Here is a 27,132-nt window from a genome sequence, read left to right as displayed (position 1 = left end):
ACACCTGAAACCTGGCAACTTCCTTCCCATGTCCTTGTGACACCTTTTCTCAGTGAAAAAAATCTGTACAGAAGGTGCAACAGCACAAGAGCAATTGATGGTAAAAGAGAAAACTCTGCCTTCCTTTCCTCTTATAGGATATATAAAGTTAGATCCCTTTCTCCTACCAAATATTCATCATATCTGAAAGAACTACCTAATCCTGTTTCTAATATTGTTCGTATTGTCTAGAAATTGCAGAAGTTGCTGAATTCAAGACCACTAATGGATAGATGGCCAGGCTTCACTTCTTAAGAAAATTAGGGAAAATTTCCAGGAACTGATTTGATTATGGTATTTAATCATTTTTACTTTAAGAAGAAAGTACTAGATGATAGAGGTCTTGAATCTAGAAAAGAAAGATGTGATTTAAATTATTTTAAAAAAAGAAAAAAAATCAAACTACCCGAAAAGATAATCAAAGGAAAAAGAATCAGAAGAAAAACATAGTTCCAAGAAGTTGCAATGACCATTCCTAAATTACTCCAGAAGCAATAGATTCACCTTCTCAGGTGAATCACTCTAACTAATGAGCTTTAGTGAAATACAAGGCACTTGGGTCCAGAGAAGGTTCACTGGAAATAACAACGAGGCGAAGAATAGATGGCCTGAATGCTTTTTATGGTCTTAAATGCTTTATAAAAACATAAGGACTTCCATCTTCATCTTATGTGTGCTTTTCTAATAATAAAAAGTTACACTAAGAAAATGAGCCAAAAATATTACAAAATAATACCTAGGCTGTAGGTCACCCTTGTTTAGGACTCTGCACCTGTAATTCTGCTTGCCTAACACACCATAGCCCAGACTATGTGATGATACTCCTCATTATACAATTATTTACTATTCCATCTCCACAAGAGTCATCTCTTTTCCCTCATCTATTTCTGGTTTATTAGTTTTTGGTGTTTTCTTTCTTTCCTGCTGATGAACTGATGAAAGTGGTACATACATGCAGCACCCCACACCCAGCAAAATATAAAAAAAATACCTGTTTAAAATGAAAAGTGGAAATAATGCTGCCTAAGCAAATAAACTAGGTTGTCGTTTTATTTTTGAAACCAAAACCATTCAAGCAAGCCATGAATGTCAGTGTTTTAATAAATTGTCTGAGCTAACCATACTATTTTACAGGGAAATGATGAAACCTCAGAGCACAAAATAACTACTCAGTGCCTAGAAGAAACAGAGCACTACACACATTCTTTCTAAGGAAATTTCAGTGATTTTTCACTATTGCCTTTGTTACTAGCATTTATCTGGTTCAGAAGAGTCAAGTAGGTATATTCAGATGGATCACTGATCTCACAAAGTATGGAAATTTTCATTTTGGGATTCTTGCACTAAAAATGTAGGTATTTATTGCAGAGTAGACCTTGCACCTTTAATGCACACTAATTGAGAAATAGCAGTAAACCCAGTAAGTGCACACAGTTATTCTTTCATAGGCACAAGAAAGCTACTTATTGTTCTGACTCAAGTCAGCGTGAGATTTTGTTCATAGTACTCAGCCATTATATTACTGCTAACTTACCTGTTATATAACAAGAATACCTATTATATAAACATAGCATTCAAGAGATTACACAATACAAAAGGCAAACTAGCACTCTGCATATAATAAGCACAGCATCTTAATGATTTCTAATGCAATGAAAAGTAACTGAGGACTGAAAAGACCTCCTTTTGCAGGATTCTTTCCACTAGAAAACTGAGGTCACACTGAAACCAGTTTATAGCAACAATTTCTCAAAAAATTCCTATACTTTCTTCTACTAAATTAAATGAAGCACTGTTATTTTAATAAAAATAATTCATGCTTCTCTAGGAAGGCAGCAGTGCTTCAGGCAAGACAAATTACCTTGTATCTTAAAACTTTTTAACAGTTGCTTCAAACAGATATGATGCTGTCTATATAAGTACCTGGCCTATGACTTACAAATATAAATGCAAAGGCAAAATTTATGTATTTTTCATAGAAAGCACATACAGATACCAAATGTCAGTTCTATTAATTTATCAGCAAGTACATAGTCATTCATTTTAGTACCATCTTGGCTTTCAGAGACTTACTAAAAAGAAAAGTATAGACCTTGAAAACATGACCTTGTGTTCATCTACAAACCATTATTTTCAAGATTGTTGTCCTCTAATATTAGTATATTAATATGCAAGAGACACAAGCAGATTCCTAATGCCTTTCTATAGAAGCCATTGTAGTAGAAATATATTTATGATTTACTGAACACTATCTCTCTCTGTTGGTATAGCTGTATCTTCAGCTAGTGTTGCCATTTAATAGGTGCTGAGAGCACAGTAAACTACTTTGTAAACAGCCAAGAGCCACATGATGACCACACTCAGAACTTTGCTTTATCTTTCCTGTGCACATCTCAGAAGACCTTTGAGTACAGAGCACTGTAGACCAGAGCAGCTGCCCATCAGTGTTATTTAGGCAGGGGTGTAAGTGTCCAGAATTCTGACCTTCATGGTTGTGCACAGAAAACATCAGTAATTTTTTCCAGAAAATACCAGATCACCACCAAACATAGTAGGTCTCATTGGTCCGGGTGTCCTACAAAAATCTTTTTCTACTCACATCAAGTGCAGAAAATAGTCCAGAACTAGTGCAAATATTCCACCTAAAGCCCCTAAAAAGCTCTCTTAAGTCTGCCCTGTTCCCAGCAGAATACCCAAGCTCACATTGTCTGATCATTCTGCAGAGGTTTGTTCATTCTCCAAAGTTCTCTGGGTGTGATCTCTGTATTAAAAGCAAATATTCTCCTAACACATGGCCCCAGCACTCTGCTAAAGACAGTGCAAGAGAAAATCTGCAAGTTGATTTTATGATTTAAAAAAAGTTTCAGTACTTCATGTTCAAAAATTGAATGCTTTTTCATTCACTGCATTCTGCCCTATAGCATTACTTTATCACACATTCCCCTATACTTCCTTTAGTTCAGGCCCCTGCTCACATCTGTCGGGAATAAACAGAAAGAAAACTGTTGCTCTACTTTACACACATGGTCATACACAATTATCACTGTACATCCTGGGGATTTGACTGATTTTTGACATTATGCCTGTGTATGTCTGTTCTTTTGATTTTATTTTTTTCCCTGCGAATTTGCTTGCTCTTGGTTTCATTATTCACAAAGTAAGGGAAGAGGTGTTAAGAAGTCTGTATCTGCTTACTCTGGTACCACCTCTTCTCTCAGATATGCTTGTCATTCTCTTGTCACAAATTGTCACTGCAGAACACACTCTGGATCATCCATGGGCCTGCTCCCAGACTCCATTTCCCAAATACCAGTTTCAGTCGAAGTGCCCGGCATTTCATGGGACTGACTACTGTACATTAGTTTGGTTTCTTGAGGCATCCCCATAAATATCAGAGGCATGCTTATCTCCTGCCAGCTTTCTTGACCGATGGACTTATGGTTAACACCTACTTCTCTTTTGCCTGTATAACTCCTATGCCTACAGTCACTCTTCCTCAAAAACTAACAGGATTTGAGCTAGAGCATAGCATTCAGATGAACACTATAAGGTGCATATGGAGCACTCAATTACAGCATAACAAATCAAATTAACTGCACTGCAGGGAACAATAATTACACCACTATGATTTATTTGCAAATAACTATTTGTTAGTCAAAAAATTAATTCCTATTAGGAATAATAGTAATAATTCTTATAGGATTTAAGTAATTCCTATATCCTTCATCTTCCAGACTGCTATTTCTTGCCCACCATGCTCAATAATATTTTATCTTCAGCTTAAAGGTCTGTCACAGCATATTTTAGCTCAGGGCATGCACATGAGTTTGATTATTTCCAGACACAACCAGCATACATCCAAGTCATTTTAAGACCTTTTAACAGTCTCACCCAATATAGTCAGGAATGCTCAGAAAGTTTATTTGTTCAGAAGAAGTGATCAAGCTTTATATGACATTCTCAAATTAAAACACCCTTGTAACTCTATACTGACTCACAGTACATTGAAATTGTGAATTTACAACTCTAGCAAGCTTCAGTGGACACTGCAAGTGCTTATAACTTCCAAAAAATACAGACATTCCCATAGCAAAGAAGGAAAATTCAGCACAATCATGCTATAAGCATGTGACAGCCATGAAACCTGTGTTGCCATAAGAAAAAAAGTACTATTTTGCAAGATAAAGAAAGGTGAATATTTAATAACTTACCCCTTCTGCCTTTTCTTCTGTGTTAGCCAGCATTTCCTGGAGGGCCCGGACTGACAGAGACTGCTCCAGCACAAAGGTGCAGATGGACAAATCGGGTGGAACATTCTAGATAAAAGAGAACCATTAGATCACATTAGTAACACATTTGATGAGTAGCACTCTCCAGTGGCTCTATTTTGCCTCACCATCCATGGATCTGAAAGACCTAATAAATCTCTGAGGCTACAAAATCCAGCCACATACTGGGCTGCAACAGTTAAGTTTTAGCCAGTAAAGGGAAGCAATGCTCTGCTCAACATGTGCAAGCTGATACCTGGGGAATCAGGTCCCATCAAAAAGAAAGAAAGAAACTCTCAATGAAAGAAGAAATCAACGAATTTCATCAAGTTCAGCAGAGGATCGCCATGAATGTCAGGGCTAGTGCACTCCCCCTGTGTGCCTGCAGAGAGGAGGAGAGTGATCTTGCAATTCTCTTTAAAAATCTAATAGTGATTACAGGGGAATAGAGGTAGACTCTTCTTGGATGTGGTCCTTGGAAGAAATAGGAGCAGCAATACAAGTTGTACAAAGAAAATCAGAAAAAAAAAGCTGGGAGTGGAAAGGCTCCTAGGCAAAGCAATGATGGGTCTGCTTGGACATTAGCACATGGAACATGTGTCCCAGACATTATGCTCAGATTGTGAGGAAAACCAAATTCAGTCTTTAGGCTATGGTAGTTAGCCAGAGTTCATGATTATCATGAAGGTCAAGACGAATTTTCATAGTAGAAGTAGTGGACACCAGGTATCAAGGCCAAGCCAGCAGCTTCTAAGCCTTGCAGGGCACTATACTTCACTATAGGCTGCACTAACTGGGATAAAACTAAAAAGTCTTACAAAAATTATTAGTTAACTTGACATGCTTGAAATAAAGATCATTGAACTACTGAAAAGTTAATTTCCCAGACTATCATAAAAATTCATATAAAATTGAAAGAAGTTTGTAATAGCAATGTCTAAGTTACAAAGTAGCAAAGTAAAATTAGATTTTATGTGGGGATCTTTTCTTCTGTTAATAGAACATGCAACTCCTACACACCTTTACTTGCCTCCAGAAATTCTTTTGCATCCCTTCTCTATTTTCTTTTCATGTTAGTTGCATATTTTAGTTTAGGAGTATTTTTATTGACTGTTGGAATTCAGTTTTTTACACCATGAATTCTTTTGCTGCTAAAGCTGTAAAACTGCACACTTACTCAAAGTGAAGAGGCAACTTCCAAGGCCAAATTGTAAAAGTTAGTTGTAAAATCTTTCCCCCCCCCCCACAAAAGTTTGTTTTCTCAGAATCCCTCACAATCTTACTAGCTTATTATATTTCTGTTCATCCCTACTAAACACAGCAATTCAGGTCTGTTCAATGCATAATAGATCTTTCATTATTTTCCAATACCTATATTTCAATGAAATTAATGTAGAATTGTACTTTAAGTTTCAGCCAGATGAAAAGGTTTTAATAGGTTCTTCTGTTGCATGGGTTTTGACTGACTTATGCAATGATACTTTGGCATGAAATATTTTTTCAGCCAACTCCTTCAGAATCAGGTCTCTCATTATGTCTCAGTGTTCTTGTTACCATTTTTTCTTATGTAGCTAGTCAGACACTACAACAGTGCTTCTAATGGTAAGACTGGGCCAACAAACAACCAATTAGATTCTCTTCAAAACATCCTTGTAATGTAAGCACCATCACTAGCCCTTATGTTACAAAGCAGGAAAGAGAGCACTCAGAGATCTCAGGCTGCAAGTTGCTGCTTCTACTCAGTTAATGTAAGGACAGTTTTCCAGTCTAGAAAGTTTCACAGCCTAAGAGTGCAGCTCGCCCTCCAGTCTGCCCAGTTAAACTGACAAACAAGAGTACAAACGAAAGAGAAAAAATGTTCCATACACTGTGCTCAGAAATGAGTCAAGGCTAACTTGTCTGCATCTATAACCAAACCAAGTCTCCTTAACAATATTCCCACTGTTATTGCTGTTATTTAAAGTAGCATTTTTGCTGGCAGAACGTGTCTCACACATACAATTTTGGACATATCAAATATTTTATATACTCTCCAATATCAAAAATCCTGCATCGTTCCAAACACTGATCAAACCAACATATCTAGGACACTTTTCCTTCATCAATGTCATTCTCCTTTATGTTCAAGACCGCCATGAGCACTTCCTTTCCTACCCGTTAAAACTAAGGCATGAAGTCCCAATGAACACTTTTCAGCTATTCTCATTGCAAATGAGTAAGGCACACTTTTTGCTGCTCAGGAATAAATTAGGAGAAATGTATGAGATGCTTAGCTTTAATTAAGTGAAAGAAGTGTTGTGTTCTTACAGTCTAGCAAAATGTTAGAGACAGGTTGTTTTTTATGAGGCAAAAGGGAGAGCACATTATCCTACCTCATCTTCACTGCATGAATTCCTGGGTACTTGGAGGCCCTCAGAGAGAAATGTTTTTCCCTTAAGAGCTTTGCACCTACTGATGCTTGCAGGAAGCACGTGATTTAGACCTTCCTCTCTGACACTTCCTCAGCCAGCTCTGCTCGACTGAAAATCCAACAGGCATGACTGCATCAATCCCAGCACGTACAACAATCAAAGCATGGAAAAACAGGAGACAGATGCAGAACTGTCAATGTATTTAGCTCAGTTAGAGCTCCGCTCATCTCTCTACACTTTATTTCAATGCTGATGCTTTTACCACTACAGATTTAAAGAATGAGGCTTTGGGCCTCAGACACAGACTGAAGTTTCCTCTCTTGAATAGCCCCCTCCAAAGACAGTAATTCCAAGTAATTTTAAAGCTGTCATTTAAATATAACAAAAATTATTCACAAGTGTCTTTTCCATCTCTTCAAAGCATAAAATAAAAAGGAGAAAAGAAACCAGAGTCTTTGCCAGACCTCTGATTATCTATCTAATTTTCTGTCAAATTATCTCACACACAGAGGATGGCATATGAAAAATAAAGGTATTCTATGGCAGTCTAACATTCTCTACTGAAAAATATTTTCCTGCACAGTATATAGCACATTTTAGTACCCAGCCTGGAGAGCAACTGCATATTCTAGCGGCTGCAAGGAAAACCTGTAGCAATTTTTTGTCAGCATCAGGCTTTTTTGAGGACAGGTGAAATGTGTTGGCAGATATTTCAGTGACTGCTTTGCTAGACTATAAACACACTATTAAATAATTAATAATTTTAAAGAAAATATTTTGCTACTTGTCTAACCACCCACAAATGCACTTTTAATAAACATCAAAATTACCAAGTTTAACTAACAGTTAAATGTAAATAATACATCTCTATTTTGATAACAGAATACAAACTATAACCCCAAACACTGATCAGCTCAAAAGCAGAGGTCTCATCAGATATAAATAACCATATTGGCAATCTTCAACCTTCTTTTCCACCAATTTTCATCATATTTATACTTGCTGCAGTAACAGTTCATATGATCAGTGGAAAATTCTAATAAGCAATGGCAGTATTCAATACAATTTATTTTCAGTTCATTTCTGACACATTTGCAAAATCAGTTTGAATATAAAATATACTCGCTGACTTATAAGGTAAATAGTAGTAACTCCAGTTTATCTCAGTATTAATTAAAGCATTACTGATTTGGCTACCAGTTTATGTTTAGATTTGCCCTCTTATCAATTTTTCTTTTTAGAAAATTTACTCAGTCATAATTACAGCCTAATATGCAAGCAGTTCAATTTTTTAAAATGTTATTACATAAATAGAAATTGTATATTGCATTTCAAAAGGATGCTGAGTACCTCTAGGAGAAAAGCAATAAATTATTATTACCTTTTTTCTATTGTTCCTTCATCATGGCTTGTAACAGTCCAATCAGCAAAATTAGAGAGGTTAAAATAAATGTAACAGTCATCTGGAATTTTTAAGGCATACCCATTACTGAAGTAATTATTGGATTATTTAGAAAACTGGTGAATTCTTTATTCTTCCTGTCATTTTAAACTACATTTATTGTGGACACTAGTTTTCTGTAGTAATATTTGCATATTAAACCACGCTTTACTCTGTGGGAGGCAGATTTGCAAATTAGATAATCATACCCTTTATTAAAAAGGTGTTTCAAGTAAAGCTTTTGAAATATATTTCAAAATAACCCTAACTGCATTCCAACCCACAGGTGAATCATGGGTACTGGATGTATTAATTATCCTCAGTTTAATTTTCTAGAGATTTTCTATTTACACACTCCAAGGAAAGCAAGAGGCTGACACACAAAACTCAGTGCTGTTGTCATTACTCTGACAATCACACAGTGCTAACAAGCCACTGGAATGCACAACCTGCTCAAATAATATGTTGCATATAATCTTGTGAATGTAAACTGAACTTCTGCCTCTCATAAATATTAGTACAAGACTGAAGGATAATAAATTGCATCAGCAAACAGAATTCTGTCTCTAAGAATAGGCAGCTTCACCTCAGCTTTACTTGTCTTCCTAGATATTTGCAAGCTTCTTATTTTTCTAACCCAATTCCCAATTAAATGGACTTACAGGCATTTCGTTTTTAACTGTATACTGAGAATTCACACATCAGTGCCTAATCAATCACCTAATTAAGCAGCCTGATGTCAAAAAATGAGATGTGGGTGTTCATAACTCTTTTTAATGCTAGCACATTTACTAGAGGCCTAACCTCAAGAATCCAAGTAGGAGGACTCAGAAAACTCATTTTAGTACAGAATTTAAGCAAAACATCTGTAGTACTATTTGTGGGAGTAGCCTGAAAGAAACTGAACCCATCAGCTATTTTCAAGTTACATTTCAATTTATACATCTCTATCTTTCTGGCAGCCCTTTCTATTTAAATGAGATTCTGTCTGGTGACAGTGATGAAACACACTCAATATAACCAAGGAAAAACTTCTGTTTCTAGGACTCTACATAGAAGGCCCAGCTTTCCTTGTTTTCAAGCTTGTCATCGAAACAATGGACCCAGAACAGAAATATATGGGTCTGACAAACCAAGTCCCATCAGCCAAACAGAATGAACCATACTCATCAAATCCCAAAGCAGAAAAGACAGAGAATGAACTATGAGCCTTACAGTTTCAGTTCTGTAGAGTGCCAAATAACTCTGTCTGCTCCCTCCCACTGTCCTCCAGGAGCAGTGTCAAACTTTCGTGTGTTTACCATGAGCACACTGTGAAGGCTGCCTGGACACCTCCTACAGAGAGTTTGCTATCAGCTGCTTCTGACTATTTCAGTCTGAAACCATCAGTTTCTCTATGAGGCTTTTATAGGACATTCCATCCCAAGCAGTTTTCTCCCTCAAAAGCAGAGAAATTTTCAGCATTGAAAATTTTTCATGTTACTCTACCTAAAACTTATAATGTCCTCATGTTTTTGGAAGAGCAGCTTGCCAAGGAAGTGGCTTTTTGTCACAAGTACACTTTTTTCTAGGAAAAACTTCAAAAATCTGGGCATGTTTTACTTCCTGAAAAACATCATTTTCACATAGTGAAAAGTTTCTTGTTAACATCTGAAAGATCAAAAGAGTCCTTTTTGCACAGGAAAATTGTTTCAGATGTTTCAGAGATAAAACTTAGAAACTGACAGGAGGATAAAATCAGAACATGGACTAGAATGAAAAAAAAAAAAAGGAAGGAGGAGACAAACAGGGAAAACCAGCTAGTAATGGAGCTGAGGCCAGACACAAATACATTGCAATCATTCCATTTTCAAATCTTAAAACACAAGACCGCTCCATGCCCTCAGTGGTTTTCTTGAACTGTGTTGGTTGCCTATGCCACATGCTGATCTCCTTGTTAATCTGACCTAAACAACTGACTGTTTTAATTTTCTTAAAATACTCTCTCTGGTCACATATAGAAAGTTCACCATCTTGTCCAGATCTCCAAGTGCAGAAGCCTCCCATAAGGGAAGTATTAGACTGAATAAAACCAGCAGTGGAAGAAACCTTGATATACTGAGCATACTTTCTGTTGATACATCAAAAACTCCTCTACAGTAGTTTTTGTCTGATTACAGGGAGTAACTAGTTGTTATTCTCTATGAGTTTGCACAGCAGTGAAGACAAAACTCCTTCCCCACTTTCATTTTCAGAGAGTGAAATGTCATCTGGTGGTCACTGTGTAGCAGAGCTCATTGGCAAAGAAAATTGTCTGTGTGCCTGAAACTTAATCTGTAAAAACTTGAAAGCATAGAAGGAAACTACTACTTGGGGTTTTTCCTTCTCACAATCTTCTTTAAAAATCCATAAGAAATCTACTTCTACTTCAGATATTCTTACTAAAGTACAATTAGAGTATTTTCCTTTATGCTGAAAACAGAGTTTCATCTTACAATTTTTCAGTTTTTGCTCTTTGGAAATAGCTTTGATCCTGAAATCTGTCAAAGGTCTTGAGGCCATTTTATTAACAGAGAAGACTATCTTAATCACTTGGATGCTGTAATTCCTGGTAAGGTATTTGCTTTCTGTATAGATTAAGGGCTGCATACATTCCATCTTTAAATGGAAAAGAGGCTTTTTCCTCTTACCCTCCCTCTCTTCCCTCTAGTCTCCTTTCTAACCTAAGGACATAAGTCCCACATATCTACATTACTGAGAGCATTTTCCTTTTTATCTCCTTTTTGAAAATTTAAAGGTCTTTGCAAGAGATATAAGTGATATTAGGTAAGGAGCCGTACAACTACACTGCAGCATTGATGGATAAACTTGGTCAATCAGCTCAACTCCCATCAACAACATTTGCTGCTGTAGCCAGAAGCTTAGATGAACTTAATTAATAGTGTATCACCCTAGTGCAGTGAAAATGTGTTCATTTTTAAGGTAATTAGGAAAATTTCATGCTGATTAATAAAATAAGAAAAGCTTATAGGATCAACAGCACTACAGAGGGTCTAGGCACACATCCAAATTAACAAAAACATGGTTTGTTTATCTTCATATTAATGCTGAAAATTCTATCTTTTTATGCTAATCTTATGGGTATAATTCAAAACTTTAACGTTCCCTTTTATTCTCAGAGATTATGTTGTATTTGTAGCTACTGCAACGAATAATGGAAAAATCTAGGATGATTATTATCATGGGAGGGTACGGTTGCTTTAGAACCTGGAAGGAAGCACTCTACCCTTAATTCTTACAGCATCAGAAAGATGACCTTTATAAAACACTATTTTGTCCCTCTCTGAAAAACATACCAGACAGACAAAAGGAAAATCTTCCTAATCCCTGACCAGATTTAATATAAACCAAACACATTACAACAGTCATATTTCTAAGTAGCAACCCTGTAACCTTTCAGGATCAAACAAATAGGGCAGACATGCACATGTTTTGTGCCTGTAATAAGTGACACAGCCTGACCTGTGTCAGTGGAAGTTCTTGCCCTGCATAATAACCAATAGGCCATTATTTGCTGAGATTCTCTTACTGTTACATTTATCCCATATCTGAAATCTTCACAGTAGAATTTTCACATTTAAAAGTACATCCAAATAACATAAACACTAATCCTCCCAGAATACCAACTGTTATGAGCAATTAATCTACATTGCAGTAAACATGAAAACTATGTCTAAGAAAAGTAAAATCTGCTTATTTATCTCATAAATTATTGACTAAAAAACATAACAGACGTCAAATTTTAACTTTTAAGGATTTTGTTGTAAGTTTTAACTATTATATTTTCCATTGTATGTTGCTGAAATCAGTGGTCAACCTGTGTACCTAAGAAAATCAAATATTGCTCAATGGGGCACTGGGAGTTTACGCTCTGATTCACCTCTGACTTGCCCTTAAATGAAGGAAAGGAGATGCATCATCACCTCTCTCCTGGGAAAGACAGTTTAAAATTATATTTAAAAAAAATACGTTACCTTAGAAGATATATACATCCACCTCTGAAAACTAAAGCAAATCAATCAGAATTATATATTGAAAGTTTTTTGGTAAAAAAAAAAAATCTATATTTAATAATGCAGTTCTTGCAGTTCAAGAGAGACTCTAGCAGATGATTTGGGCCAGGGACAGAAGGATTTGAAAAGTCCTAAAAGCAAACACTGCCTGCCAGGAAAATTCCTGGGAATTAAGGACTTATACTGACAAGGTTCCACTGCTGATAAAAAGTGCAATAATACTTTCAGGAATAAATATCTGTTTGGAAAAAAAAGCTCACCGTGTACACTTAGAAACTGTGGCTTATGTATCAATGTCTAAGTATATAAAGCACCTGGTTGCCTGGGCGTGGCACTACATCTGAACATCCACTGCATAATGCAAAAACAAACACTTGTTTTAGTATACAGCCCTATTAACTACCAAATCAAAAAAAAAACAATTGCAAGAGTAATTTGTCTGTAATATTCAAATTTTGTTCTTTCTTGGTCTAGGGCGTCCAAATATTGCTACTAAGCTGTTAAGATAAAACCAAATGGTGCTTTAAATAATTTTTTACTTATCATTCAGTAACACACAGAACAAACAGCTTCCACAAACTACTGTCTAGACAGAAATACCCGCATGCATTTCCCACCTGCCTCAGAAGTGAATTATGCAAGAAGCAATAAAGCAAGAGGCTTAAAAATTTAGATATGGTAAGGACAGTCTAAAGGACCTAAACAACCTGTGGACTTTTTTTTCCTGCTACACTTGAATACATGTTCAGTGAGGAGTATAATGAGGAGGAGTATAACAAGTTCACAGATATCACCCCTCCCTGAGAATATGGCATTCGTTTATATCATTGACCAACCTGGAGTTTCCTCCTTTATCACAGAGTCAAGATCTTCTTTTTCAAAATTTCACGTTCTGACATCAGATAAAAAGATAACTACAGAACTTTGCAGACACCTATCACACACAAGCACATATCATTTTCTAGATGGTTCTAATTTCAATTTGCCAATACCTTAACTTTCAGCTACCCAGGGAAAGAGGTTTCACTCCCTTACTCAGGTCCCTGTCTATGCTGGGGTTTAAAATGACCTTTCAATTGTCTGGTATTGGTTTATTTTCTAAAAAAAAGACAAAAAAATACCACATAATTGAAAGTTCTTCAAAATAACCAAAATTCTTTTTCATTAATTATTCTAAGGAATTCTCCTTTCAATAGACAAAAAAAAATTAGTAAGAATTATGTAGACAGGTATGTGTATCACCTCCGTAATAAACTGGCCAGAAACATGCAAGACAAAAAGGAATTATTTTGCCAATCTGAGCTAATGAAGACTTACATTGTCATTATTCTATGATGCATTTTTCAAATGTATCAGCCCAAAGGGGCTTAATTTATTGCTAGCGTACTTCAGATCAACCAAATCAAATATCAAATATGGCACTCAAAGCTTATTAAGCTTTATTCTTAAAATAGCTAATCATGCTTCTTATTTACAAATAAGACCTTATTGCAATTTGACTTAAATTTCTATTGGCCTTTTTATTTGCTAATACTCAATCAACTTACATACACTAGAAAGAGAAATTCTGTATTGATGGGCTTTCTAATTTATTGAATAATGGGCACTCAAATGGTTTCTTAGAAAGTCAGTTCATATTTCATATTGCACTGAGCAGAATATTTGTTTGCTTTCTGGGACTTCTGTCCAAACTTCTCATGCAAGTCCTGCACCAGCCCTGTTTCTTTTTCTCTCACAGTACTCAAAATGTCACAGATTTGCAATTTTCCTTCATGTAGAAATAGCTTGTCCCTGCTGTTTTCTTTAAAGATCAATACATACCTTGGCTGTTTAAAGGATCTTAAACTATCAAAAATAATTCATCCTACATTATCTAAAGCTATTTGAACAACTCTTGATTTTGATCTGCAGTTCTGTCAATTGCCTTATCGCCAGCTGTAAACTTTGTACTGCGCAAATATAATTGGTCAATACTAGGAGAAACACAAGAAAACCTGAAATTCCTAAGTCCCTGTTATCATTAAAAGACATTTAGATGTGGGATAGAAGCAGAGTTTGAAGTATTAAGGGAACATTGTATAAGATGTTTGAAATTAGCCCAGTGACAATAGTTTCCTGATTTTTAATCACATGTAAAAAGTCATTGCTCATGAAAAGGCAACACTTTTGTGCAAGGTGTCTTCGTAAGTATGCCAAGAGTACAAATACCTGGAAGATGGAATAAACTTCCCACTTCTAAATATATTCTTTATATCCAGTAGGGAAGAAAAAGAGACTTGGAAGGAGTTAAAGCTCCATAAAATCCATTAGCATTATTCACATACTCACATTCATCTCTATTACGTACAGGTTTTCAAACAAACAGCAGACATTCAGCAGTTATTCAAAAACAATTAAACACTCAGGAAAAGCAGCCTGAACTGTAACCTTGAGCATTTACGCATAATCTTCAGGAGCATAATAACTTATTTTACCATCTCGCCTGTGTTTTTTTAATGCAAAATAAAGCAACTGTTCTTTTGTTTGTGAAACCAGAAAAAGTTAATCTTGTATTTGTATATGGTAACCCAACAGTCAGCACTAGCAAAGTAACTAAAACGACTTGCATTTGGGTTTCAAACACATGGTCACAAAGCATACATCTTCAAACTCCAAACTACTTCCACTTGCCCAATTTCCCACATCCAATTCAGACTATTTATAAACTAAAACTCTTATCTTAATGATGAAAATATTCTTTTTATGATAGCAAACTACAACATTCGTCAGTTGCTACAAAAGCACAAATAATCTTCCTCCTTTTTCATGGGGAAGTAAACAGGAGGTAAAGTCTAAAATCTTGAAAATCACAACCCAAAAGGTCTGTCTCAAAACGTCTTAAGAAATAAACAAAAAATATTTTATACTCTTTTTTCCATTTTGTTTCAGATATGATCAATATTAGATACCTCAAACACAGATTTACTCATTATTAGGCCACATTTCTTTGCCCTTATTTCTGAGAGCCCATTGGGCTAAGATTATTCGTAGGAGTCTGCTGAACCAAATTTAGACTAACAGCTCTTAAAAATACTGAGTACAAAGCAGCAATACCATGACTTAAAGTGCAAAGAAGGTACAAAGCTAATTTGGAACTGCTGTTTAGACAAACATTCATCTAAAAAGCTTAAAATAAGCACTTATACTTTTATGTGTTCTTAGCTTGAAACACAGATTTGTTAATGTTTTTTCAGGTTTTCAGATGTGTAGCTACATATCAGTCTAATTAAAACTCAAATGACTGCTTTGTAACTACTCTGCATGTACTAATGAAGTACATTTCCCTCCAACCCTTCAGAGAAAATATTTAAAATGCTGAGCTCCAGGGGACTTGGCAGAACATGCCAGCTGTGTAACCTTGTGATGTTCAGTTTCCCAGGGTAAGGCAGCAAGCCTGAAGCTTCTGGGGTGAGCTTGCACTGAAAAGCCAGCACTCTAACTTGCATCAGACATGAATGTACCCAAATAAGAACTCCTACCTCAAAATATTTTTGATTTCCTCTATATATCACTTATTTATCTTTCAATGACTTTCTTACTGTATTTTACTACAGTTACTGCATTTGGTGAAGACGAGTAATCTGTTTGCAGTCCTTAACATATATTCCCAAGATTATTAAAGAGTCACAAGGTTTGTATACTAAATGGGGGAAAAGCCAAACCCAACCATCGGAACCCATCAACTGTGCACTTGGATGAAGGCACTGCTTTGAACAGACTGTTCAAAATGCAAATACATAAACCGATCATGCAATGACAGCAACTTTCCTTTTTATTAGGAACTGAGCTAAAAATGTTAGGACTCAGAAAATAAATCACAGCAAACTGGCAGGCTTTTAGAAGCCTCTAGAAACTTACCAAACCAATTACAGGACTGTACACCACATATCTGACTTCATCTGATCACAGTGCTTGTGTTACAGCCATATCTCAGACAAGATTTTTCACCATAATATCTACTTCTTTTTACATTTTAATCTTTAAGTAATAAGATGCCTAAACAGTTACTGGGATATACAGTTATAAAGGAAAACTGATTTAATGGGATTTTTCAGGTTTTCTTCACTTATTTTAGACCAGAAGTGCAATTCCTACATCTGTTCTACAAAAAAAAAACAAAAACAAAAAAAAAACACAAATGAAAACAAACACCAAAAAAAACCCCTACACAAAGAACAAAGACCCAAAACAGCCACATTATATGTGGGTTTGTAAACATTTAGGGTTTGTTTGTTTTCAACATACATTTAGATAATGATGAAAGTTGCAAACCACATTTCATCTGGAGAAATTACAACTCATGTTTTGTTCATTAAATTTCATAAATTTTATAACTTTGGGCTAAGTTTCTTGAATGGATGGTCTATGTCACTATTAGTGTGAAACAATTCACTAATATTTTAAAAATGAGATTTAGAAATCTTTCTTACATTGTTTTGTTGATAGCAGACAATGAAATGATGCATGCATAGATATCATATGTACTATCCTTTCATTCAGTGCCATCACTTGGAGTATTACCATCAACTAAACTCACCTACAATATTACTTTGATTCTATCTTTCATCTTTTGTCACTGTATGTTCAGATTACATGTCATGAACTCTAGCAGCATATTTAAGAATTCAGAACTTTCCTTTGGAGCTGTTTTTCCACGTCCTTTATCGATTTACATATTTCTAAAATACATTTTGACTAGAAAATCCCAAGTACACAATACATTTAAAGTGTTATAATAAAACTCCATGGGTTCCAAATAACAAGTATTAAGCATTCAAGGTTATCCCCAAAACCAGAGAACTGGACTATAAAAATGTCTTACTTTTAAAAATATTAAGTGAGTGAGCATCATTTAAAAATAAACTCTTTTCCATTCATGAATGTAGTTTGAAGACAGGAAGAGTTTTAAATTCGTATTTTGTAGCAAATAATGTCTTATTAAGCTAAACCTCAATGTATATCTCAGGCAAAACCAGATTTGATAAAAATATTTCTTTAAGATCAGAAATAATCCATCCCTGTATGAATTTAAAACTTCAAATATCTGCTTCAACAGGAGATATAATGAAAAATGAAAATACTAATGTTTCACAGATTGGATCTATGATTATTACACTGTTTAGTCTGTGGTGACCTGCTTGATATCACAATTTTGTTTTCTTTTTAAAAACTACCTGAGTTACAGGTGACAGTACAAATATTCTGTATTACTATACCTAGTACCAATGCCCACAATTTTCAGCTGATATAAAAGCCATATTTCCATTGCTGATTTACAGCCATGGAGATCTGACAGTGTTTTTCACAGTCCAAATGTTTCATATTCATTTTAAATTATTTCATTTCCATCTCAATAAACATTTATGTTGGTTTCTGTGTCTAATTTATGTATGTCAAGTAGGCCAAGTAACGTGCAAATACACATAAATTCTCTCCATTTAAATTATTGAAATCACCAATTTTAGTCAAAGTTGGCTAAATGTAGTCCTCTGAACATAAGATTACATACGATTAAATGCCATCTTTATCATTAAATGTGAATAATCATTTTGGCAATATGACACAAAAGCAATTACAATGGCCCTAGAGGTGCAGCTACAAAGCCCTGACAAATTTTTTTACTTATTAGAAAAGGATGAAGTGGAAACTCATGTACAGAAATGAACCACAGCAATTACATTAAAAAAAATTCTACCAACCACCTTACTAAATGACATATTCACAGAGTGACCCAATGTAAACACAAGCAAACAATACTGATCTAATTCTGAGAACGGACCAAATTTTTAACTGCTCAAAAAGTATCTGCTTGCATCCATATGTTAATAGACAACACATGCTTTTTTATCTATTTGGATTTACACAATCAAAAACTGTGCACAATGCAGATACTGTTTCTCAGCTGTCAGAGAGAATTTCAGACTCAGTCTCTCTGGAGACAGATTATTTGTCTTGGCCACTGAGAATACGTTTGCTGTAAAAGACAAAAAAAGAAGGCAACCCTTGCCTTCAGATCATACACTCTGGAAGACAAACAGAGAAAAGATTTTTTTCTCCCAGAGGCAATCAGGGTACAGGAGTTCAGGCCAATGTTCCACCATTCAGGATGACACCCTTCTCCAGACACATCCATACATAATTTGACTGCTGGCATGGAAACAGCTAGCATAAATACCTAAAGAATCATAATTCCATGTAGCCTTGTCTGTGCCAGGTATAACAGTCTCCAGTTCCCCTCCCCACATTGTCCTCTTCCCTTTAAGCATAGTCACCTGTCCAGCTCCAGCCAATTCATCTGACTAAAAAAAAAAAAAAAAATCTAATTATTTTTATTTGTCAGCACAAGAAGCCATGTGTCACTCTTACCATCAGGCTTTATTTTCTACTCCCTTACACAACAGTAGCATCTAGGGGCCAACAAAAAATAGAGCATCACTGACATACTCTGGATAATGGAGTCAGAATTCCCAACCAACTGGCATACACCAAATCTGAAGAACCATTCCGCTCTGATACAGAAGAGACTCTTCAAAAGTAAAATGGAAAATAAGTTATCAAAGTCTTCCATTTGAAATACCTCCTTAACTTTACAAATAGAATTATTATCAGTTTCTGGACTCTGCTCTCAGCACTGAAACTTAGTACATGTAAAAAAGATCAAACCTTAGGATCACACACTGCACTGCCTTCTTGCCTTCTTCAAAGTCAAATGAAGGGGAAAACACAAAAAACCACAAAAAAAAATTGGGTGGCCTTTTTAGACCTTCAAAAACCCTCACTATGTTATCCTCCCCTCTCTCAAGTTCAAATTACAGAGACTTCAAGAGGGAAAAAAGCCCCACACATAGTTTTTATCAGTACTTTTTAATGATGTAAAGTAGGGCCATACCTCAGGGCATAATGAAATGAATATGATTTTACCACCTGCCATAAAAACAGGGAAAAAACCCAAACCCTTATGCCATTTAGAAAAGCATAACTTAGCTTTCAGTGTTCTGCTCTGCAGTCATTCACAAGGGATCAACACCACCTTTGTGACTGACCCAGAGCTCATATTATTCATTCTGCACTACGGACAGGAATAGTTCTCAGAAGCTGTTAAAATGCAGTTCCACCTTGTTTCCTTTTCAGCAATCCATGCATTATTTAAGTCTAAAGAAAAATTACTTCCCAAGCAAGACAACATCATCTTTTAATGAATAGACTTCCTCATATGACCAATATGTTTATATAAAGAAAGCAGCAATCAACATTCAAATGTAAAGAAATAGATCTCACTGATCTTGAGATAAGTTAATTCATGTTTTAATAAAAGAGATGAATTTAAAAGTACAGCAAGCAATGATGAAGCAAAATTACCTACAGACAATTGCCTAAACAGAAGTTTACAGGTCTGCTGATTTTGGCTGGAGTCAAGGTAATTTTCTGCCCACTGTCTGGTACAGGGCTGTGTTTTGGATTTGTGCTGAACACAGGGTTGATAATATAAAAATGTTTTTGTTATTGCTGAGCAGGGCTTGCACAGAGCCAAGGCCTTTTCTGCTTTCTCAGTTTTACCCTTCTGATTCTCTCCCTGGTCCCAACCCTGATCCCACTGGGGGAGTAAGCAGGCACTCTGTGTGGGTTTTGGCTGCTGGCTGGGGTCAAACCACGACAATGAGGCTTTTGCCTTTTTTTCCTGACAGCCATCCCTTATTTTCTTCTTCTTCTTCATGAAATAAAAATTCATGCTATATATATGACAAAACTTGCTGAAGAAATAACCACATGAGATAAGGAAAGTAAGCATTTTAAATTTTGTCTTCAGCATGTCTTCCTTGTTTTTTTCTTGCTGCTACAGCTTTTTCAATGTTAAAAATTTTTGATGGTTTATAAATCTAATATTGTTATACACTTGACACTTCCAACCGATTCCTAGAAGATCCCTTTTGAGACACATTTACTTTGAAATTGGTAGAAATTGAAATAGAAATAGAAATATTGAGCTCTGTCTCTACAGATGAGGTAGTCATGAGTCTATCTTGAGAAAGCCTGTACGTTTTATATTCAGGACTGTCTCCTTTTAGTAAAATTACACATAATTTAGACCTGATGTCTTGTTTATCTCTTATCTTGCTCTTCAATATGTGGGGTCAATTAGTGCAAGGCTGCAAATTGCTCAATGTCAAGACCTTTCTGGTCCTCAACCCTCTCCACCAGCAAGCAGGCTGAGGTCACAAGGAGTTGTGAGGGGACACAGCCAGGACAGCAGACTCCAACAAACCCAAGGGATATTCCAGACCATACGACCTCATGCCCAGGAGGGGAGATGAAAAAGGAAGCAGGGAGTGATCAGAATGACAGCATTTGTCTTCACAAGCCACCATGATGCATGGTAAAGCCTTGCTTTCCTCAGGATGAACACCTGGCTGCTCATGGGAACAGGTGGGTGAACTTGTTTTACTTTGCCTATAAATCTTCTGCCTTATCTCCCAGTGTTATTGCTGTACAGAGATAAGTATTAATAGTCTGCTGTTAGCAAATTATTCGCAGATATATCTTCAATTTGAGCATTACTTAAGTAGTGTGAATTATTTAGTGATCCTGGGGCAGGAAAGTGCACACAAAGAAGTTGTGCTAATAAAACACCAGCTACACCATGAGGACCCACATCCTGAAAGATACTGGAGAAAAGCACAGCATAGCAACAAGCATTCTCAAAAATGCAAGTCCAGGATGATAGCTGAAGTCTATTACTCATGTGTGGACTATTACTGGTGCTAGGGTTTGCATCCCATCCTTGATCCCTGCGAGTAAATCAGATGCCCCACTATGATGTGCATTAAAGGGCATCACAATCCCAGTCTACCTGGAAAACAGCCTCTTAGACATGCATTTTAACAGGCTCAAGAATTTTGTTGGAACTATTTTCAAATTATCACACCTCTTTGAATATTTCCTATGTTCTTCCTTATATAATGCAACAGTAACATGCTATAGATACAGACATGAGGGATAAAAAAAAAAAATTATTTACTCTTACTTATAGTCAACTTTGCTTTAAGGATTTGATAATTTTATGGCTCCCTCAGTATTTATATCTACGAATGACTTCAGATGAGTTCATCCTAGCAACTGTCAGCCCTCAAAAATTAAAACACAGATGAGCTCCATGGGCTTTCTTTTTTTGTTTTTTTTTTAGCCCCAAGCTCATGAAGAATGAGCAGAATACAGATTGTTTCATAAAACAAGGAGAAAAAGCAGCATCAGCAAACAAGCATACAAAACTGATATGAAATCTACACTGTATTACTTAAAGACAGGAATATTCAGGAGTTTTATATGGGAAGAGAGTGACTATAGATCTAATATCCAAACCTACTGAATGATAAGAAATTCATTAAATAAATCTTTCAGGCCTCACAGGCAACTAGAACTACAACCACTTCTATCCTAGCACATTTTTATTGTTAAAAAGATTCATTTAAAACAGAGCAGCATGAATTACTTCATCAAGATCACTGCTATTATAATGAATCATTAATATCCTAGTGAAAAATTTATTATTATGAATAATGCATTCAAAATGATGAGACAGAAAATGAAGCATTACTCTGTGAAGTATCAGAGAAAATCAAAGTGATGTTATGAAAGCTGGCAAGATAACCATCATTTTTTGTTCTAAATCTTTCTAGATGTCTTTTCAGATACTTTACCTTTATTATATTTTCTTGTTGAATATTTATATTTTAACTAAAGAAAAAAATCTGTTAAACAACATTCTTCCCTTTCTATGAAAAAAATGTCCAAGTATATCCATTTCTTTGTCCACAAAACCACTTCTGCCCTCAGGAGGCCCATTTTTGTCTTCATAACACTTATTTCAGCATATGTGATTGTGAAACACAGTCCCTTCTTTGCAATAAACAGCACAGGTATTTTTTGAAACTATCTACTGCATATATACCAGAGCTGGAGGAGGCTTAAATAAAGTGTGTTAGATGAGGTAATTTTGATAGTTGCACTATGCTCAGATAGGGAATTAGGTCTCAAAGTAATAATCATTTCAACATAAATGACACAGAATAAAAACTTGCTACAAATATAATAATTGCTTTCTTTTCTGTGAAGTTAGAATCAGAGCAATCAACTTGTCCTTCAATTTGCAGTACACAAGTTGCTCTGTGGCTTACTGCAACTGAGTTGAGACAAGCAAAATAACAAGCATATTATTTGGGGTGCCCTTCTGCAGCTAACTAGTTTTAAAGTAAACTAGTTTTAAAGTAAATTAAAATAATTTGAAAACACCACACTAGAGTCCAGCCAAAGGACAAAGGAAAAATTATTCTTTTAATGGGCATTAAATATTCCTTTTATTCTTGATAGACCTGATTTGTCCCTTTTCCCTGACAGATTTGTGTATATTACATCAAAGCAAGCAATGTTACAACTATCCTTGCTTCGTGACATGAAATGACAATTAAAACACTCAGTGGTACCTTAGAATTAGATGTGGATTCCAAAAAGCAAAGCCTGTTGCCAAATCCTTCTGCAGCAAGACACAATTTCTGTTGCTCCTTGTGAACAGTTGCGGTACACTGCAGAACCACTTCATCATCCTACCAAAAAGAAAAAGCAAAAAGAGAAATAGGGTTATGTTTCTGACCCAATAAGACCTATGGAAGCTTTAAGAAAATCATTGTTAAATGCACAAACTGTTTTCCCTGAACACAAGCAGAATCAAACCCCAGCATATTTTTTATTTTGAATTGTAAATGTGAGAAAATTAATTAAATAATTCTAATAACTGCATATGTGCTTTTTCCATTTACCTGTCCTGGTAATAAAAGTCAGAGCAGGAGATTTATTTTAACTACACAGGAATTATTTTTTTTTTTCATAGGTCAGTCATACAATGCAAAGAAGTAGAAAAGCTTCAAATCAATTAATTGATGGGTACCACATACATGTGAATTAACTTGTTTGTGGATATACTGCACATATTCTAGTTAGTGCAACTTGCTTGGAAGGCTGTAAAGGAATAAGTAAATAAAAGATAAAATATTCTTCCTATCTTCAGAGTAATTTTGTACATATAGTGCATAAATTAGTGTTTTTTGCAGTAAGCTGAAAAGCATATTCTTGTGTAAATAAAGGATTTTACTTTCAAAAAGCTAGTGCCTACTCGCTGCTGTTCCTTGTAAAAGCTGTGGAGAGAACTACCCACAGTTTCTTAAAGAAGGAGGTGTGGTGACTTGCTGAGGCTTTTGCAAGCAAGGAAGACTGTGATAGAAGATAATAAAAGTATGATGACTAAGCAGTGTGCTGAAGCTTATCACAGAAAGTACTAACACTGTCTTATACTGATTTTAATAGACTTTATGAACTTTCCAATTAAGTGCTCTGTGCTTATCCTAATGTGCAAGCATATAAAGACAGACAGGAAATACTCAGAATTAAAAGGGAAAAGAAGATATTGGGACAGCTGTCCCATAGCTCTGCTCAGTACTTCAGAGAAAGAAGGGTCCAGGAGGAAGCAATGATATCTTGCACACAGCAAAGCAAACAGTGTGTTCCTTAGTCCTTAACATGTATCAACTAAAATTTTACAGGACTAATTCCGTGTGGTAATAGTTCAAGATTTTATCAACAAGCCCTAAAAAACACAGGCAGACCCTTATTTAAATCACAGTTCTTCTAAGTAACACAATCAGCAGCTTAAGAATCTCTATAGAAATATGGTTCCAGTTAAAGAAAGAAAATTTTGTTGCAATGAGTCTATTTTCTAGCAAAGATTTTCTGTTTTAGAATAGAAAAAATAGCATCTCCCTATGCATTCTGCCAATTCATTAACGAGTTTCCAATAATAAATTTCAAATGAATGACTACGAAGAGTCCATATTGAACACTGTAAATAAAATTCAATAAATACAACAATAAAGCTACAGGATGAAGCATGCAACTGGAAGCAGAACAGGCTGAGACTTCAAAAATGCAGACATTAAAGCAGGAATGTTTACCAAAGGAGTTGTTCTTACAGGCAGTTTGCTACAGAGGGACATTCAGAAAAGTTCATCAAATTAAATGAACGCCTGAATTTAAATTGAACTGAATAATTTGAAGCCACCCATAAACACTCATCCTAAATTAAGCTAGTTTTTCATTTGTTCCATTTACTTCACTCAAATAATTTAACTAGACTAAATTAAATTGTATCTCAATCTGAAAAGAACAGGAGCTTACATAGGGTTTAATCGGACACTCAAAAAAATTAACATCTGTTACCTTTTTTAAATTGTCCCCATATGTAAAAGGTAAGTATAGGTAAAGCAATTTTCCTTGTATACCAGCAAAAGTGCCCATGCTGCAATCCCCAGTTAACTGCAGAGGTGAAAAGCAATAGCTGCTTCCAGTCAGGCATTGAATCCAAACAACGCAACACATGCATGCGTTACTGGTGAAGCTCAGAACGTAGAATCACAGCTAACAAAGAAAAATCCCTGAAGGCCAATATCAATGATGGAAAAGACCACACATACAGACCTAACAGCTTTGTTGTGTACTCTTTGTAAAAGTAACATCATCTATTAAAATCCAGAGCATTTGGGGGGAAGAGCAAGTGGTTGGTTGTGTTTATTTTTTAAAGTACTAAATTACTACTTCCTAATCTTAATTACATTTGATTCAAATAAAGTTTCCTTTCAGGTTAAAAATAGTGGTGTTACATTGAAACTATATAAATACACTCTCCTTCATCTTTCTCTTCCTAGTCATTCTTCCTGAAGTAACCACCCCAGCAGAATCAAAATTTCAGAAACCCTGTCACCATTGTCCTAGAATTGTCTCCACAAAGCATCACTAAAGAAGATTCGAACATTGTACCTCCACAACCAGAAGCAAACAACATAATAAGGCTACTTTTTACTGAAATGAACTACTAATTTTGTTTTGTATTGCCCCATTTTCTACCATTGTAAGTTAGGTTTTTAGAGAACATCTGAAAAGTGTTTGACATATCCCATCTACAAAAATTACTGCATGCTGACAGCAGCAAAATGTAAGTTGGTTTGGGGCAAGTCCCTGACATACTTAATTTTAGTTTATGATCTAATGTATCATACCCTTCCCTGTAAATCAATTAACCTCAATTACCAGGCACACATATCTAATGCAGATGCTGACTGCCAGTGGATTAAGAACAGGAATACAGCAAATGCTAAATTTCTTGACACACAAACTTACTTGATACATTTTGCAAACATTTTCCTCTTCCTTCTCTGCACAGTGTAGGGCATACACAGATTATTTTGTTACATACTTGGCAAACAAAAAAATACATTTTATTAATAAATGCTTACAAGTTAATGAAAGTCAATCACTCTCCCATACCATTTTCCAAAGTTTGTTTCTGGGTTGGTAGGACATGTTCATGAAAACAAATCAAATTTCAATTCTGTTATATTTTCTTTGTTTTCTATGGAGATGTTCACAATAAATGTTCTCTTAATTCAGGCCTCAGAGTCACAGTGTTGTGGAACTTACTGTTCTAGTCCAGGTGGTGTTGAAACAACTGGCACAGAAGGTTAAGGAAGACGTGATGCCATTGTCAGATCACATGAAAGGTAATTACGGATAATGAGTGTCACACACACACAGAGCTCTAAGTTACTTTGCATTTCGGTGCCCATCATTATAGAATTGTCTAATATAGGCTCCACTTTAGATTCAGTCTTCCAACACTTACTGACTATGTGTTCAGAAGATTTCCTATAGATATTCAACTTGATTGTGTTGCAGAATTATTTTAAGACACATAATTCCATTACATTTCTTTAAAGCAGACTGGTAAGTGGGTAAGCATCTCAGCAGCGTTTTTCTAAACCTGTTTCCAAATCAGCAAATGATAAGCAGTTTCAGTATCAAGAGAGTTAAAAATGCAATATTTCCTTTTCTTAAGTCACACCACCAAAGAGACCTTCAAAGGAGGTCTCTTTGTTCTTGCACTACAATATGCATCATACTAAATGTCTATTAAAGAAAAATATCTTTCAGATATTTTTACATCTTGAATTATGAGATGTCTCAAACTGCTTCATTCCTTCCTATTATCTTCTGATATTAGATCATCATCACTTTTCCTGTCAGGTCAACATAATTTATAGTTCAAGGGGCTGTAACTGTAACCTTCAAAAGTTAAGCAAATACATCAACTCTCTTCATATATGATTGAAATTCAGGGTAGAAGAGGCAATGCAAAGTTCCTGATCATAATGCTGGTGCCTTTTAAACACATCTGAGAACATTATTTAATATCACAGTAAACTAAACAGACAAAGATCTGAGAGTTCAAGAAACCAACTTCAAGCACAGGTGTTTAATGCTAAAATGTAATCACTTGTACAAACTTTTTATCCATATGGACTATAAACTCTTGGACAGAGTGTTTCAAGACATGTAGAAGTCTGTGCATGTCTGTGCATAGCTGCACTGACAATATGAAGTGCATAGCCAAAAGAACAAAACCTAGTCCTTGGTAATACAGTTATAGGTCTTTGTAAGAGATCAGGATAACATACTTTGATAAAAAATAGCATGTCTCAATAATTTTGAAATAAATGAGTTTAGTATATACTTAATTTCATTAAAATGCAAATAAAAATCAGTACCTATATGAACTTCAAATTTATTTTAAAGTTCATATTCAAAACAACCACAACAGATAAAGATTATACAAAGTTTCTCATAGTCTTGAAAAAGCTTCAGTACAGCTTGGAAGAAAGAGCAGTAGCACAAACCCAAAATCCCTGCAGTCTTTGCCACTGATAGGTATTTTTACTGCTCTTGTTTTGCTGATTAATCATCACTTTGGTAAACATCTGCCTGTTTCCTCCATGGAAATTTGA

General features: G+C 35.4%; 1 protein-coding gene across 4 annotated transcripts in view; it reads right to left on the bottom strand.

Annotated features, from left to right (window-relative positions):
* RYR2 (ryanodine receptor 2) overlaps positions 1–27,132 on the bottom strand; it is a 379,393-nt gene that overhangs the window by 262,035 nt on the left and 90,226 nt on the right. For all 4 annotated transcript variants that reach the window (XM_058020341.1, XM_058020342.1, XM_058020343.1 and 1 more), the window contains exons 2-3: positions 22,729–22,848; positions 4,251–4,355 (exon numbers count right to left, since the gene is read on the bottom strand). In XM_058020341.1, the coding sequence (XP_057876324.1) occupies positions 4,251–4,355; positions 22,729–22,848 (225 nt within the window). The remainder of the gene's footprint in view (positions 1–4,250; positions 4,356–22,728; positions 22,849–27,132) is intronic.

The sequence above is a fragment of the Melospiza georgiana genome, chromosome 3 (assembly GCF_028018845.1).
Source record: "Melospiza georgiana isolate bMelGeo1 chromosome 3, bMelGeo1.pri, whole genome shotgun sequence".
Taxonomy (NCBI): Eukaryota; Metazoa; Chordata; class Aves; order Passeriformes; family Passerellidae; genus Melospiza; species Melospiza georgiana.
This window is presented reverse-complemented; position numbering and strand designations above follow the sequence as displayed.